This window comes from Alligator mississippiensis, chromosome 12, assembly GCF_030867095.1.
Source record: "Alligator mississippiensis isolate rAllMis1 chromosome 12, rAllMis1, whole genome shotgun sequence".
NCBI classification, from domain to species: Eukaryota; Metazoa; Chordata; order Crocodylia; family Alligatoridae; genus Alligator; species Alligator mississippiensis.
In genome coordinates, this window is record NC_081835.1 from 23,321,071 (window position 1) to 23,335,876 (window position 14,806).

A 14,806-nucleotide genomic window follows, 5' to 3' on the forward strand; every position below is an offset into this window, starting at 1 on the left:
CAATTGATCATAAGTAAACATGATTCCCTCATTTCCACAGTACAGGAAGAAACCTTGCTTTGCACTACACACAACCTGAAAAGAGTGAGAATACTGGTCTTCCATTGGGAGTGTGTCTACACAAAACTCTATGTCACTGTAGTGACAAGCTATGGTGATGTAGCTCATTGCTACAGTGACAGTGTCACTGGGCACTAGGCATAATACCACTGATACTGTGCAGTAGCTCGTTGCTACTGCACAGTACGGTCAAAAATGACCTGAACATTTCTGGGACTGCGCAGTACCAGTGGGTACAGTGTAGTCACTGAATGACTGTAAATTACTAACTGCACAATCAGGGGCATGTGTAGATGTGCCCTGGAAGGGCTAGCTCAAGAGCTAATCTACTTTACACATATTATACCAGTAGATACAGTGGAGACACAGCTTATACAGCTGAAGGAATTATTGGGAAGTATAGTCAATCACTTGCCTAATAACATCATTTTGCTGGTATAAAGTGAAAATATAGAAGAGAGGGGGAAATTTTCTGGTATAGCTATGTCAATTGTTTCACACCCCAAACATCATAAATATGCCAGCAACACTTTGTAGTGCACAATTGACTGAACTGTACGTGACCTGAACCAGTGTTTCACCTATGTATTCTAAAGAAGGAATGCAACATACTTATATCAGTATAATCAAACTTTGCATGGGTGAAGCACAAGACTTTGTACTGGTAAAACACAGTGGGCATATGCTGTATTATAACTTAAGATGGTATAGAATTATCCCAAGAAAAAGCAATATACCAATTCACTGCATCAGCATAGGCACAGTGGCCACATCTACACAAGATGCTGACTGCACAGTCATTACTGCGCAGTCATTTAGTGCTTGTATAAACACGTACTAAATGTCTACATAGTAACCCATGTTACTGTGCAGTAGCACCAACTAAGCTTTTTTCTGATACTGACAGCATAGTAGCCAGTACTGCACAGTAGCATCATGTCATGGTTTCTGCCATGCAATATTACTGAGCAGTAGTTTCAGTCTACTGCACAGTGAGCGTGTCATTTAGATGCAGCCATTGCGTCTAGAATTATCCTGGGGTAGCCATTTGCTATAGGCACACTGCCCTATCAAAAAGTGGTTAGGCACAGTAATAGTACTTACTAAGAGCTGCCACCCAGAACAGCAGTAATGTGAGGATGGGTGCATGAGCAGGGCACAAGCTGGGTCCTGAATTAATTGGGAGGGGCCACTAGAATGCAGCAGGTGGAGAGGGTGCCTCACCCTCCCAGCCCCCCACCCCCCCCTCAGCTCCAGCTCTGGCAAGGGGAAGGCACAGCAGGAGTGGTGGTAGAGGAGCATGTGTCAGATATAGCATATACCATGAAAGGATGCGTTAAGCACTAATTAGATAACTAGACAATAATATGCATATGTATAGTACATGTGATATATACATGCATACAATAATGATTGTATGATATCATATTGTTCAATATTATATATCTCTCTATATATATATTTGAACAATATGATATCATACAATCATTATGATAGCAATGATACAGAAAGTTGCATCTGAGCTTATTAGGAATACTGTAAATCGTATCCTGAATATCTAGACAAGCTTGTAGTTTCAGTTATTTTTCATAAAGATTTGCCATGAACAGCTGTCAAGTTTCTTAAGAATAATTTTATTTTCCTAAGTTAAATGACACTGTATGTTAATAAATACCTCACATCTTTTACAGCTCAGAAATGTTAAAAGTGCAGATGGATGTCACTTTTACATTGTTTTTAATCGATCAGACTGCACTGTAAAGATTTATTATTAACTGAAATAAACTCCTTCATGACTCTAAGGACTATCCATAATAGTGAATTACCTTAAAAGTTCACTGAACATTTTTTAGTTTTAATCAATTTTCCTGATCCAAACAGTCTTTGATATGTGTATTATTAATTGGCAATATATATTACTGTATTTACTTGAATATAAGACAACTCTGAATATAAGTCAACCCCTCAATGATTAGATTCTATATATAGAAAATATATAAATTTGTTATAGTTTTCCAGGTATGGAATTTAATTATTAGATGTTTGCCCTGAATTTGTCCCCCTCCCACTGCTACAGCAAGGAAAAAACATCTGGGGGTTTAGGTAGCCCCCTTGCCCTTTACCCCCCCCCAACCTTCTTCCCCTCTCCCTTCTCCCCTTTACAACATATTTCACTGGGCTGGGCTCTAGCACAGTCAATGACATTTCAAGCTGCGGTGGACCCATCTTCTCATTAGTCCCCTACCCCCCCAACTCATAGCTGGAACCAGGTGTTCCTGTCACAAGTTCTGGGATGCTCCAAAAATGTATATACAGATAAGGCACAGGGAAACCTGGTCTGGCTTCATCTCATAGAAGGCAGGGGGCACACTAATCATATTTATCAGCCAAAGGGGGGCAGAGGGCAACAGAGGGATTCTGGATAAACCAGTTAGGGCCAATTTGGTGATGTTTGCTAGACATTTAAGTCTGGTGAAGAAATAGGAATCATTGGAAATGGGAACAAAAAATGCAGCTCAGGTATTGGAGTGAAGAGGTGTGGTGGCACAGTAGGGGGTGCTACTATGCAGATCTATACAGCTTACTGTAACAGGCCCAAAAACCTCACTTTGGGAGTCTCTCACAGGGTGTGGTGCCTACAGCTGACTGTCCCGTTTCTTGGAGAACACCTGCAAGCCTGGGATAACGCTGCCACCACCCAGGCACTGGTCTCTGTTAGAGTTCTGTGTAGCTTGGGGCATATAGACCCTGCAAACCTTGGGGGTGCTTTGCCCATAGATAATATTTCTTGGTGCCTCTTTCAGCCCAAAGCATCCCAAGATAACCTCAGGTGGACTGAGGGAACATAAACAGACAAGCTCTGCTGGCTGGGAGCAAAAAAGACTAGCCTTTCTGTCCTCCATAGTACTATAGCAAGGCATGCTGTAACCTTTATTGATTTGAGGGGGGTGGGCACGGAGAACAAGGAAGTCAGAATACACTTTGAGCCAACATTATCAATCAGAGTCTTATATAGTCTTGGAAATAATAATCCTTTAAAAATGCATCTGGCCTAGACATAAATCCTAACTCCTGGCTAATTTCCAAGTCTTTCCTTACAGAGAATCATTCAGGCAGCCATCTGGAGGCACGTTGCTTGTGGCTTTTTTTTCAAAATGTCTGCCAGAGGAAGAGAGTGCTCCCCCTCCCTGTAGGAATTTATCTGGCCAGGTCACCTGATTGACCAACCTGTACCAAGAAGAAAACTAGGAGATAAAGGGGTCACTTGTTTTGGTTCAAGTGAGGAGCAGAGAGAGGGGGATCACTTCACAAGAGGAAGTCAAATGTATGCAGTGTAGTGGCAATGTAGTGGCTCACCATGACTTGAAAAAGAATTGGCACCAAGGGGGATTGCATGCAATGGGTATTACCATTTATCTTATGCAGATGGACTGCATTAACCTATACTTGTGGTAGGTTCCCATCAGTATGTTTGTGTTTTATAGTCGTGCTCAGTGTTGGCTACATTTAATCAACTTCCTAGTTGGTTTCCATTGCTGAGCACATGCTGCTTTTGTCAGCAGTTTAATAATAGAGAACATATTTAATGAGATTTCCTTGTATGTGAATGTAAGATAAGAAGCTTCTCCCCCATGCAGATTTGGGGGAAAAGTCTTGTCTTGTGTTCAGGTCATTGTAAAACCTTCATGAAATGTTTAAAAGGCTTATCATTTAAAAATCATCTCTGTACTGTGTAAAATATCATCTTTATAATGTAGTTATTGTTTATTGCTGCTTATTGTGACATTATTACCTAAGTACTTACATTTTACAAGGAATATCAGACCTCTTTAACCATGATAAGTGACTGGAATGGATCATGGGCATACAAATCATACCCTTCCAATAAAGAATTATGGTCACCAGCTTCCACAGCAGTCTTGTTCCAAGCCTCTTGGAGGGCTTCCTATGGGTACCCATGAGTATGGAAGTGCAATGTTTAAAGAGACCTATGTCTCTCCCTGACACAAAAAGATCACATTGAAGTCAGTAGACTCTGTTGCCGGGGACCAAAAACAATTATATATGGAGCCACAGAAAAATGCAAAAGACAAATAAAGCAAGCCTGTTCTATGAGGATAAACTCAACCCTATCAGAGAAACAACTGGGGAGAAACATGTGCAAGGAAAACCTTATGGAAATGTCCTCGTCTTGTGCTTCCTTCTGCATGTTCTCCATTACCCCTCTAAGTATCTGCAGTTCTATTCATCTTTTTTCTTAGAAGCATGGCTGTTTTTTTATTCAACCAATTTAAACTTCTAGCTTTCTGTCCTCTAACTTCTGGAATATGTAAGTGTGGATTACCTACTTACCAATAAGACATAGCATAGTCAAAGCCAGAGCTTCCAACAATCAGGAAACAATAAACAGAGCAACAGATTTAGAGCCTCATAATACAAAAATATTTATCAACATCTTAGTTTTGGAACCCTACAGCCAAAGCCCTTTTCAGGCAGAGAATTAGTCCACATGCTCTATACTACTGAATTAAAAGGTATTTGTTTACTTATGATCATTTTTGCTGACAAGATTTCATTAAAATGTCTTTCATGTCTCTGTACAGGGAAATAAGACCAGATGAAGGACATTCTTTAGACTGCATGTTGGTAGCACTGACAGAACACAAGTGGTGTTTAGATGGCTAATAATAAGAACATTTTTCCCAGTCACAGCATTAAGTGAGGAATTTTCTTCTTAGATTCACAAATGTCCCTTGAAACATGTTGATATGGTCAGAATTTTTATCTAAATATTAAGTGCAATCAATTTAATCCATCTGATTTATTCCAGAGATGGTTATTAGCTTTTTATGAAATTTTCAAGCTAAGCAAATGCAAGCAGAATCTGAACTAACACATTCAGATTTGTTAACAAATACAAATACAGAATTGACTTTTTCAATTCAATAGGTAAACTCAGATATATTATCTGGGTAAATAACAAAGATATATTTTGCCAGAATTGAAATATATCTTGGCAGCCTGTGACCACTAACAAATGTGAACCATGAAAAACTGAAGAAAAGTAATGAAACACTATATTTAAAGTAATGTTCTATGGATAAGAAGGAACCAGGCTACTGAATCCAATGCACAAATAAAACCATCCCAAACTTAATGATTGATGTTGGAATCTTTTTTCTGCTTTTAAAAATACAGCTTGGGAACTGTCCGAGGGATTGCAAGGCTAATGACTGGTAGGTAGAGACTTTTCTGGTAATTTATATACCTGCTGCCCTCTTATTTCACAGTGCCATGTTTTTAAATGAAAACAGTAATTTACAACATTTCCTGTACTAGCCATTCAAAATATAACGTTATCAAAGGGTAAAGATAAAATCACCCACACAGTGATTTTAAAATCTACCTGCCTAACAAACATTATAATCACCATTGCCTTTGGAATGAAGAGGAAGTTATTTCACTGTGCAACTGGAGGAAGCTTGAGTAATACTTAATATAGGATTCTACAGTCAGCACATGGCTTTTAATAAACAGTTTTGGTGGTTTTGATTGGATAATTTGATGCCTTTTACAAGGAAGGAAGCAGAAAATGTTTTTGTATGAGATCAGCTAGAGGTTTCATTTTGGGCTACCTTAACAACCACCAATCTTTCTGTTCCTGCACGCACAAAATACACACTGATGTCTCTGAGGGTCTGTATGTGCAATGACAAAATGTGCCATTTATGACTGAAAACTGTGGTGCCACGAGATAGCATTCTTATCTCTTCCTAAGCTTCTGCAGCCACAGAACTTTCCTCCCAGAGGGAATTTCCAATCAGCTGACTTTTTTAAATAGTGTTTTAAGGAACAACAACAAAAAAATCCGTTGTTCCATTAATCCAAAAGAACAAAATATGTATTATTTTTCCATTTAACCAATTCATACAATTACTTACATAAAGCTTTCATCTCTTACTTAGTGTTCATAGAATTAATATTTAATGAAATTATAAAAAAGATGTCCACATAATATAAGCCTGAGTAATTAGCTCTAGTTTAGAAAGATAATTGCCAGTTATATTAGAAATGTATTTTTCTGCTCCTTCTTCAGGATCACCCTAATTCAACCATTACTGTTTTAATTTTAATATTTTAAAAATAGTAAGCATGCATTAAATCCATTAGCAATCTATTCAAGAACTTTAAAAGGGCCTGGAGTCAGATTCTCACTTACACTTTGGTCAAGTTATACTGATTTGGTTGCCAGATCAGTATAAAGAAGTTTTAATGTGAATGAGAATTTGGCCCTTTGATTCTTTCCAATGACTGAAGTCTGAAAAATGCCTGTAATGACCTCAGTGCCCAATCAAATCAATGAGACTTGAGGATGATTAACCTATCCAGGGATCAGGCCCTGTTTCAACTCTTCTACCCACTTGCTGTAAGAAAAGGGGTGATGATCTACCACTGCTCAATTTGAGCACCAGTCCAAACCATTTGTGCATAAGTGTACTTGGCATGACTGCTGAACAAGCAACTATATGAAAAAAATGCAATATAACATCAACTGTGGCCAAATATAAGGAAAAGCGGCTTTTCCCCATGGTTGTATAAGACAGATGTAGTAGAACAAAAGAAAAACAAAACTACTTCTAATAGGTTTGATTGCAATTTACTGCCCATCCCCACTCCTGGAAATCCCCAGGGAGCTCCTGATATATGCATGAGGAGCTTCAAGCAGGAAGAAACTGTCCGTTGGTGTTTTGCTTGTTTTATGTGGCAAGCTGATTTGTTCAGAAATAAACTAATTGCTTTGAAAAGGCAAATGATTTATTTTATTTCATGGTAAATTGAACTGTGTATTTATTTACACTTTTAAACAAGATCAAGTGGAGCAGTTTGGCAAGTCTCCACTGAGCAACAAATGCAGAAACACTTCAGCAAATAATGGTATATATAAAAATTAAGTGAGTTTTAAAAATCCATTACAGTTTTAAGGTCTACAGAGTCTACCATTCCTAACACTAACATAGTCCTATCAAGGAAAAATCTGCATCTAACTTACTTTGTTATTTATACCTGATTGCTACTGAATAAGCAATTCTGTGGACAAATCTTAAACTTGCCATTACAAAGCTGTGTGCCAGGCTAGATGACATTACAAAATTAACTACAGCACCATCCAGCTATTTCTTGGCAAAACAAGAACCTAAACACTGGGCTCTAAAACAGGAAAGACAAAATACTCTTGAGGGTTTACTTTTCCCCATTTATATGTGGAAATTATTGGTGTACACTATTATCAAAGGAGGGGTTAGCTTATTCTGATTTCAGGCAAGCTTAATATGTAAGACAACCCTTGATCAGCACAGACAATTCTAATCAATATCAATCATAATTGTGCCCAGCTCAGTATAAATAGGAAGACCTAAATTTCATCTGGATAATTAAAACATGAGCCACGGTCCTTAATTCATTGTTGTCTTTCTTTAAGAAAACACTTAAGCACATGCTTATGTTTTTTTGGTGTCTAGCACCTTCTTAGGGTGCCTTTATAACAGGTATCGGTAGAAGAACATATTTAAATGGGTTCTGATGGGAAAAAAAGCTTATTTCTATTTACATTTCTTTTTATTTTATACCTTATGATGGTTCACAAGAAAACATAAGGAATGAAACAATTTCTTTAGGATTTTGCTACTGTACACTTAGTTACTTGGATCCAAACTGGCTTAAATAAAAACATATTTAAGTGTTCTACTTAAAGCAATGGGGGCAGGTCAGGGCTTAAACAATCATGCCCTAGAGTTGTAGCCATATCCACTATGTCATCACTGTATCCTGACAAAGTAATGTGAGGACTCTTTTTTCAAATTCGCACGCATGCAGTTACTGTCTGATTTGCACACACAGTTGCTACCATTGCGCATTCAAATCTGTCAGATATGAATTCAAATAGCTCCTTGACATTTTCAAAGCATAATTCTATTACCTGAAATTTAAGGAAGTGAGTTGTCACACTAACCAGAATAGGTGTTTTCCGCATTCATATGTCCTTGAATTAATGCCAAAATTAATAATATAGATCAAAGTGAAGCTAACAAAAATAACAGGGTTTTAAGGTAGAATGTAGCTTACAACTGTAGAAAAAATAGCTACCATGCAGGAGAAACTTTTTACCAGTTGGAATACATTGGAAGGTTTCATAGAGTTTTGTTCATCAAAATCCAGCATGGTACAGGCTATTTTCCTTGCTAATTTATAGGAATAAATTCTTTGCACTTCCAAGTTTCATCCAGGTAGTTCCCAGCACTTTGTAGTAGTATTAATTAAACCTCATAATACCCCTCCCAATGTAGGCAAAGGAAGACAAAAAAACAGTTGTACTATGGCACTTGAAAGTAATGAGGAATTTGGTCGAAAGAATTATCTGCATTAAAATTTGGCTAGCGTATTCGAATATGCCACGTATTTGTGATAGGGTTGTAGATATTTATTTAAACAAGGACTTCAATTGGATGTCTAATTAAAAATATAACTCCAAGGAGCCTAGTATTCCTTACAAGTAACCCTACGTGTCGTGGGGATTATGCAGTACTGGCTGAGCAGGAAGTGCCGCTAACAATTGATATGCCAGTATTTCTTTTAAGCAATTGTCTATTTCCAGTACTGCAGCTACTTCTTATTCCATGGAACATTTAACAAACTGCCATCTGAGTTTAAAATGCAACAACCCCCCCCCTCTCTTTTTTTTAGTACAAGAAAGAAATTACTTACTGGAAAATATGAACACATTTTATATTAAAAAAAAAATCTTCAGTTTTGTGCTCTTGTTGACAGTCTCAAATACCCAGAAAATATGGGCTGACTTGTTTTTGATTGCTGTTTAAACAACAGATTAATTTAATAATCAGTAGGGTATTGGATGACAACAAATTATTGGTTGAAGCATCCAAGCCCTGACCCAAATGACATTCTTATGTTAATTCATATTTTCTTTTAGGCTCCTGCTTTCTTAATAAAACCTATATTTTTGAAAATCATTTTTAAACACTGCAAATTGTCCTGAGGTACTATTTATTTCTTTACAGTAAGTGAAAGAGATTACATTACACAAACAGAAGAAACTATAGATGGCTGCACATGCTTAGTGCCTGATCCAAAGCCCAGTTAAAATCAATAGGTGTCTTTCCCTTGATTTAAATGGGCTAGATTTCAACAAATGCGAAGTGAACTGTTTGTAAGGGAAACACTAATTTACTTTATAGAGCCCTTTATGCTCTTTGCAATTTATTCCTCGCCAAACATTTTTGCCACGTTCAAAGTATTTGAAAACATTATGCAAACCAATTGTTAATTTTAAATTATTTGCTTTGGACTCGACTAAGCAAACTGCTCTTCCTATTTTAATTTTTCTTGCGTGTTTGTAAAAACAAATAATGGAAGATTGAATGCTACTGGAGTGAGTTTGAGATAAAAATTCAACTTGAATATTTGTAAAAACCTTTGTTCCATAGTCATTCATCTCTACCTGTAGCTTCTCTCAGTGAATATCATACTCAATTAATGGTGAGCGCAGCACACTCTTGAATCAATGGAAAGACTCTGGAATCTGGATCAATTTCTTAGCGCTCCATAGTGCAATGCAAAGTACCCTAACCTCCCACTAAAGATGGTAGTTGTTAAGGGTACTCATCTTCTAGGATTGGGCTCTTATATTTGGATCAATTGAGTCCATCTTTCTTAAATTATGAGCATTGAGCAATACACTTGCTCGTAAAAATATTTACTACTAGTGAAGCTGCGAAGCTGAAAACTGGGTCATGAGATGTAGGTCTACAAAGGACTTTGGGTCAAATATCTGAGTAGTTTTGCGGGAAAGTTTCCTGAGTTATAACAAAATATTTGGAAACCAGCGCAGTCTGCAATCTTAAATACAATCTGTAGATTGTTAATGACAGTCAGTGGGTAAACGGCATAATGAAGAGTGTTCCCATGAGAATCTATCAGTTCTTCAGAATTATTTCTTTATGGTTTGCCATTGCTTGTGGAGAAAAGTAATGGGTGCCTTGAGATCAGTTTTTTTGTTCCACTGTGGAACACAAAATGTTTTTCTATGAAAAAGATCTTAGCGCATTATTTTTAAAATACTATAATTTTCACTAAACTCAGTTTCCAACTCTCTGCTGTCCAAGAGTTGCAGAATTATGTTATTTTTGAAAGTTATTTCCTTTGACCTGAAATTACCTAAAAACTCAGCCTTAAATCTGCATTCATTTGGGGAAAACTAGTACTATTAATCACTTTTTAATAGAATCAAGTCTTTTTCAGAATGTTTAAAAATAAAATGTATATGCTAATTTGTTATGTGAGTTCTCTAATTATTTAAGCGGTGACAATAAAATAAGGTTGCTTTATTTCTACATAGCTGGCACTGAGTATAACCATATCAGTGTAATGATAAATTGTGTTTGATATGTCAAGTTGAAATGTAAAGGCATGATTTTCTTGAATTTGTATTTTCCATGCTATAAGAGATATTGTTGCACTAAAAGTGTTCCCTAGCATTCGTTTACAAAGTACAGTTGCTATTTCTCTCCCCAAACCCATATGAAAATAATTACTCATAAACGAATGCAAACTTTTTCTTATAATTAAATATTAATTAGAAGTCAAAATTCATTTCCAATGCTTTTTATCTCTGTGTTCAATGCTATAATCAAAATGCACTCCCATTGAACTTTACAAAATGGCGATTGGCAGTTACTGTCTTTAAAATGAAGCTGCAGCCAAAAGACTGAAAGTACCAGTATGTGCTAATTCATTTTGATCCTAGTCATCTGTAAATACAGAATATTCAATGTTCAGACCTGCAGTTACCATAGGTCACACCTTCACAATAAATGTGCATAATGATGCAACCTGTTCCACTTTATAAAAACTAGTGGGTTAGGCTTCTGACAAATTACTAATTGGTCACTTAAGTAGGTTAAAGTGTACTTCCCTAGCACAGTATCCTTCTGAACTCCTGCAGTAAGTGTGGCAATAAATGTGCAAACTGAATACTTTTGACATATGACACAGTAGCTTCAACACAATACTGACTACCTTGCATGATGTACTTCACCCTTTGCCATAAGGATAAAAGATCCATACACAAAAGTTTGTCTCTTGTGATAACAGTAAGTTCATATTGATAAAATGGATTTCAGGGATGTACTTGATTGAATCTGCTTTTTAAAAAGGTGGTTGGTTTATTACAAAGCAAAAAAAAATTGAAAAAGTTCACAGAAACCTGCAAAACTCCAATTGTTGTCAATGGAGCAGGATTTTACCCTTGGTAGCTAACAGTATAGAGGCTCCAAATGGAAGAGCAAAGCTATAGCAACTTTTCTTTGAACCAAATAAATCAAAGATTTCCTTTTGATTTTTTTTGTGGCATTCTTGTGTTAGAAAGGATTCTTTTGCAAATGTTCATGTGTTTGGGGACAACGATCGCTGATCGTGGAGAAAATTCAATTAAAAAAACCGAAGCTGTAATGAAGTATAAGTGTACAGCGATTATTTGAATAAATTATGCATGTTTCAAGACGCGTCAATAAGCCATCATAGAGATAATCCTCAAATCAAGGGTTTGCCGCCATTGATGTTTAAAAATAGAGCAATGTTCCACTTACAATGTACTGTCACTGTCATAAGCAATGTCACTTTACACTGATTTAGAGAGTAAAAGCAAGGAACAGGCATATTACTTTTTTTTTTTTGCAGGGGGTGGAGGGATGGGATAGGAAGGCGAGCTGGCATGAATTCATTCTCTTTGAACATTTTTCTTTTAATATTCTGAGGGACTACTTTACTTGTAGTGTGGTATAAATGACCAAGTGATAACATACTTGCTGGTTAACTCTGCTTTCCAGCACTAACACATTAATGCTTTGAAGAATATCTTTATTCTGCTCCCATTCATTTCAGACTAAGGACTTTAACCTGAGGACAAAATTAGAGAGAGAGACAGAGCCAGCAGATATCTCTGTTTCAAAAGCCAGTGGAAACTATTTAGCGGGGTTCCTTTTGCTGGGGGAACAGCAACTCCCTTTCAGCTGTAGGGAGATCTCAAGATTTACGTTAATCTCTTGATTCACTTCAAAATACTGTACAAGTCTGTTTTCCAGTTGAAGACTCTTAAACATATACCATTGCAAAGAACTACATCAATTAACAGTACCCTGGAGTTAATCAGTGTTTTTGGGTATAGAACAATATGCACCATTTTAAGAATATTAAACCTTTGAATGAGTGTTGTAGTAACAAGAGAAACGATATCCAGACGTGAAAGTTATACAAGACACAATGTAACAGCTAGAGCTGCAAGTCATTCAACATAAACTTAAGACACTCAACTGGTTTGCTACAAACAGCTGTATAAAAAAATAGAAAGGGCTTACTTGAAACAGTCATCACAAGCAATGTTCCCCATGGTCTCCTTTATAGTGCGCTCAGAAACAAAAGCTGGGTATTCAGTATCACAGGGCTCTAGGGTTTGTTTCTGTCTCTGGGCTATAGGCATAGACAAAAAAATCTTGATATTAACTTGGGAAGAACAGCACACCAAATTCTGAACATTGTGAGAGATAGTGTATTAAACAACTTTCACTGAATGAAAATGTTACTCAACTTCTGCCACCCTGTGATGTTTCGCAGGCAGTGCATAATGCTTTATTTTTTAATTAAGAACACCCTTTCTATCTGTCAGATGTCATTTTGTAAGACATTAACAGTGAAGTACTTACTTATTCACAATTTAGCCTTAGCCAACCTTGCTTACATTTGTTCACATTTTCTTCCCACGCCACAGGCAGACATGCTAGACTAACCATTATTTTTCCATTTCAAGTGCATATATTTATTATTTAACAGCTCATTAAAAATAGTATTTAAATGCATTTTCTAATGAAGGTACGTTAATTAAGGTATATCTTATTGTAGTCAAAAAAATCATTTCTGTGAATGATGAGGTGGGAAACTTTGCAGGATCTCAGGACTCTCAAAGAATATTTAGGGGGCCAAAATATTACCTTGGTCAGAAGTGGTTCTCATTTTCTTGGTGCCTGTATCATATTTACTTCTTTCCTTCCCAAGCATACTGAGTAGCTTTTCATAGCATTTTAAATCCATAGTTCACTTAAAGTGCTTTATGGGGGAAGTTAATTATCCCTATTACCATTTAACAGATTGGGAAACTGAGGCACAGAGAAGTAAAATGACTCACTGAAGGTCAAACCACAGGCCAGTGACAGAGTTGGGAATAGAATTCAGGTCTTCTGATTCTGACTCTAGTGCTTTATCCATTACAGGTATATGTATACATAAGCATCTTTAGACCTACCAATCTCATTTTTAGGTAGGAAAATCAGTCATCAGCTATGACAAAAACAAATCACATAGAACAGGCGTATGAACTCCAGGGTTTTGCTACTCGAGGCAGTTTATCTTAAAGCAATTTATAAGCCTTCTAAAGATCAATAGGAGAACGTTCTAAAGTTGGGTCTGTAGTTCAAACACAGACCCTAGGACATACACTTCTGAACTTTCTGGGGACAGTGAACACCTTTTACCTAAGAGTGGTTTCTGTTTTGGGATTTACCTTCATTTGTATCTACACATGGCCTCAGTAACAAAGCTTCTGAAAGGACCAGAGGGTTTCAGATTTTTGTACACCCCTAATTTATATTTTCAATAATTACTGTAGAACCCAAAGTTTAGAAAACCATTTATTTCCCTTCTGCAGTGTGTGACAGAGGTTATGTTGTATATGGGCAGAAATAATTTCTTAGCATGGTGTTCAGAAGTTGCCAAGTATTTGGTAAGATTTAGTATCAGCAACAATGTGGACTTCTATGCTTACCCTAATCAGGAAGGAATTTTGCCCTCAAAGAGAATGAAAATCTTTCTTCAGCCATCAGGCATTGCTAAGGAAAGTAAAGAAATCTGACATTCCTGGGGTAGTTACTCTCTTTTAATTTGGTAAGGGTATATTCCTGACCAGTATAACTCTCAGTAGCACTGCTGGAAGATGTAACTAGGAATCTGAAGAACATACCTGGACACTTGCCCTTTGAATACCCCATTTTTCTTTTGGCTTTGCTAATGTAAACTGCTTTCTAGATGGCTATGTCACCAAATTTAAATTAGATAAGTGAGCTGCATCAAAATGATACTTTTCCAATGAGTTGAATGAGGGGGTACTCTTTATAGTCTTATTCACTAAGGAAATGGAATAGGTGATATATATAATTACATGCTCCATGTTCAGCTACAACATGAAGGAACTTCCCTCAATCACATCATCTCTATCCAGTGAAGTTATGGTAATTTTTTGGCTTCAAGGAAAAAAAAGGTGGTTGCAAATTAATAAGACTGATGTGCTTGGTCATTAGACTGTAACTATGAGCCCAGGCAGATATTTATTTCCATTTATCAAAGAATGATGCTGAACATAAAGGATTTTTTCCAGACAAATGATTGGGGTGGGTCACCTCAGGACTCATTACATCCCATGGTAATAAACACAAAGCACACCAAGGTGCAAGATGCATTTGCAAGTTGATCATGCATTTGAAAGAACAGTGCAAGCCAAATCTTCAGCCCCGTCCTTAAGCTGCTCCATAGCACAAAGCAGCTGTAAAGAAGATACAGTGGCTTACCTGGGGATTCCTTTTGTGTAAGGGAACACCACATTTCCTGTGGTTAGCTCAACAGC

General features: G+C 36.9%; 1 protein-coding gene across 2 annotated transcripts in view; it reads right to left on the reverse strand.

The window, feature by feature from the left end:
- Positions 1-14,806, reverse strand: part of CACNA2D3 (calcium voltage-gated channel auxiliary subunit alpha2delta 3) — a 913,092-nt gene that overhangs the window by 16,977 nt on the left and 881,309 nt on the right. The window contains exon 35 of one of the 2 annotated variants that reach the window (XM_059716157.1): positions 12,492-12,603. In XM_059716157.1, the coding sequence (XP_059572140.1) occupies positions 12,492-12,603 (112 nt within the window). Of the gene's footprint in view, positions 1-12,491; positions 12,604-14,806 lie in introns of those variants that run through there. The other variant, XM_019495461.2, reaches the window with a different exon arrangement.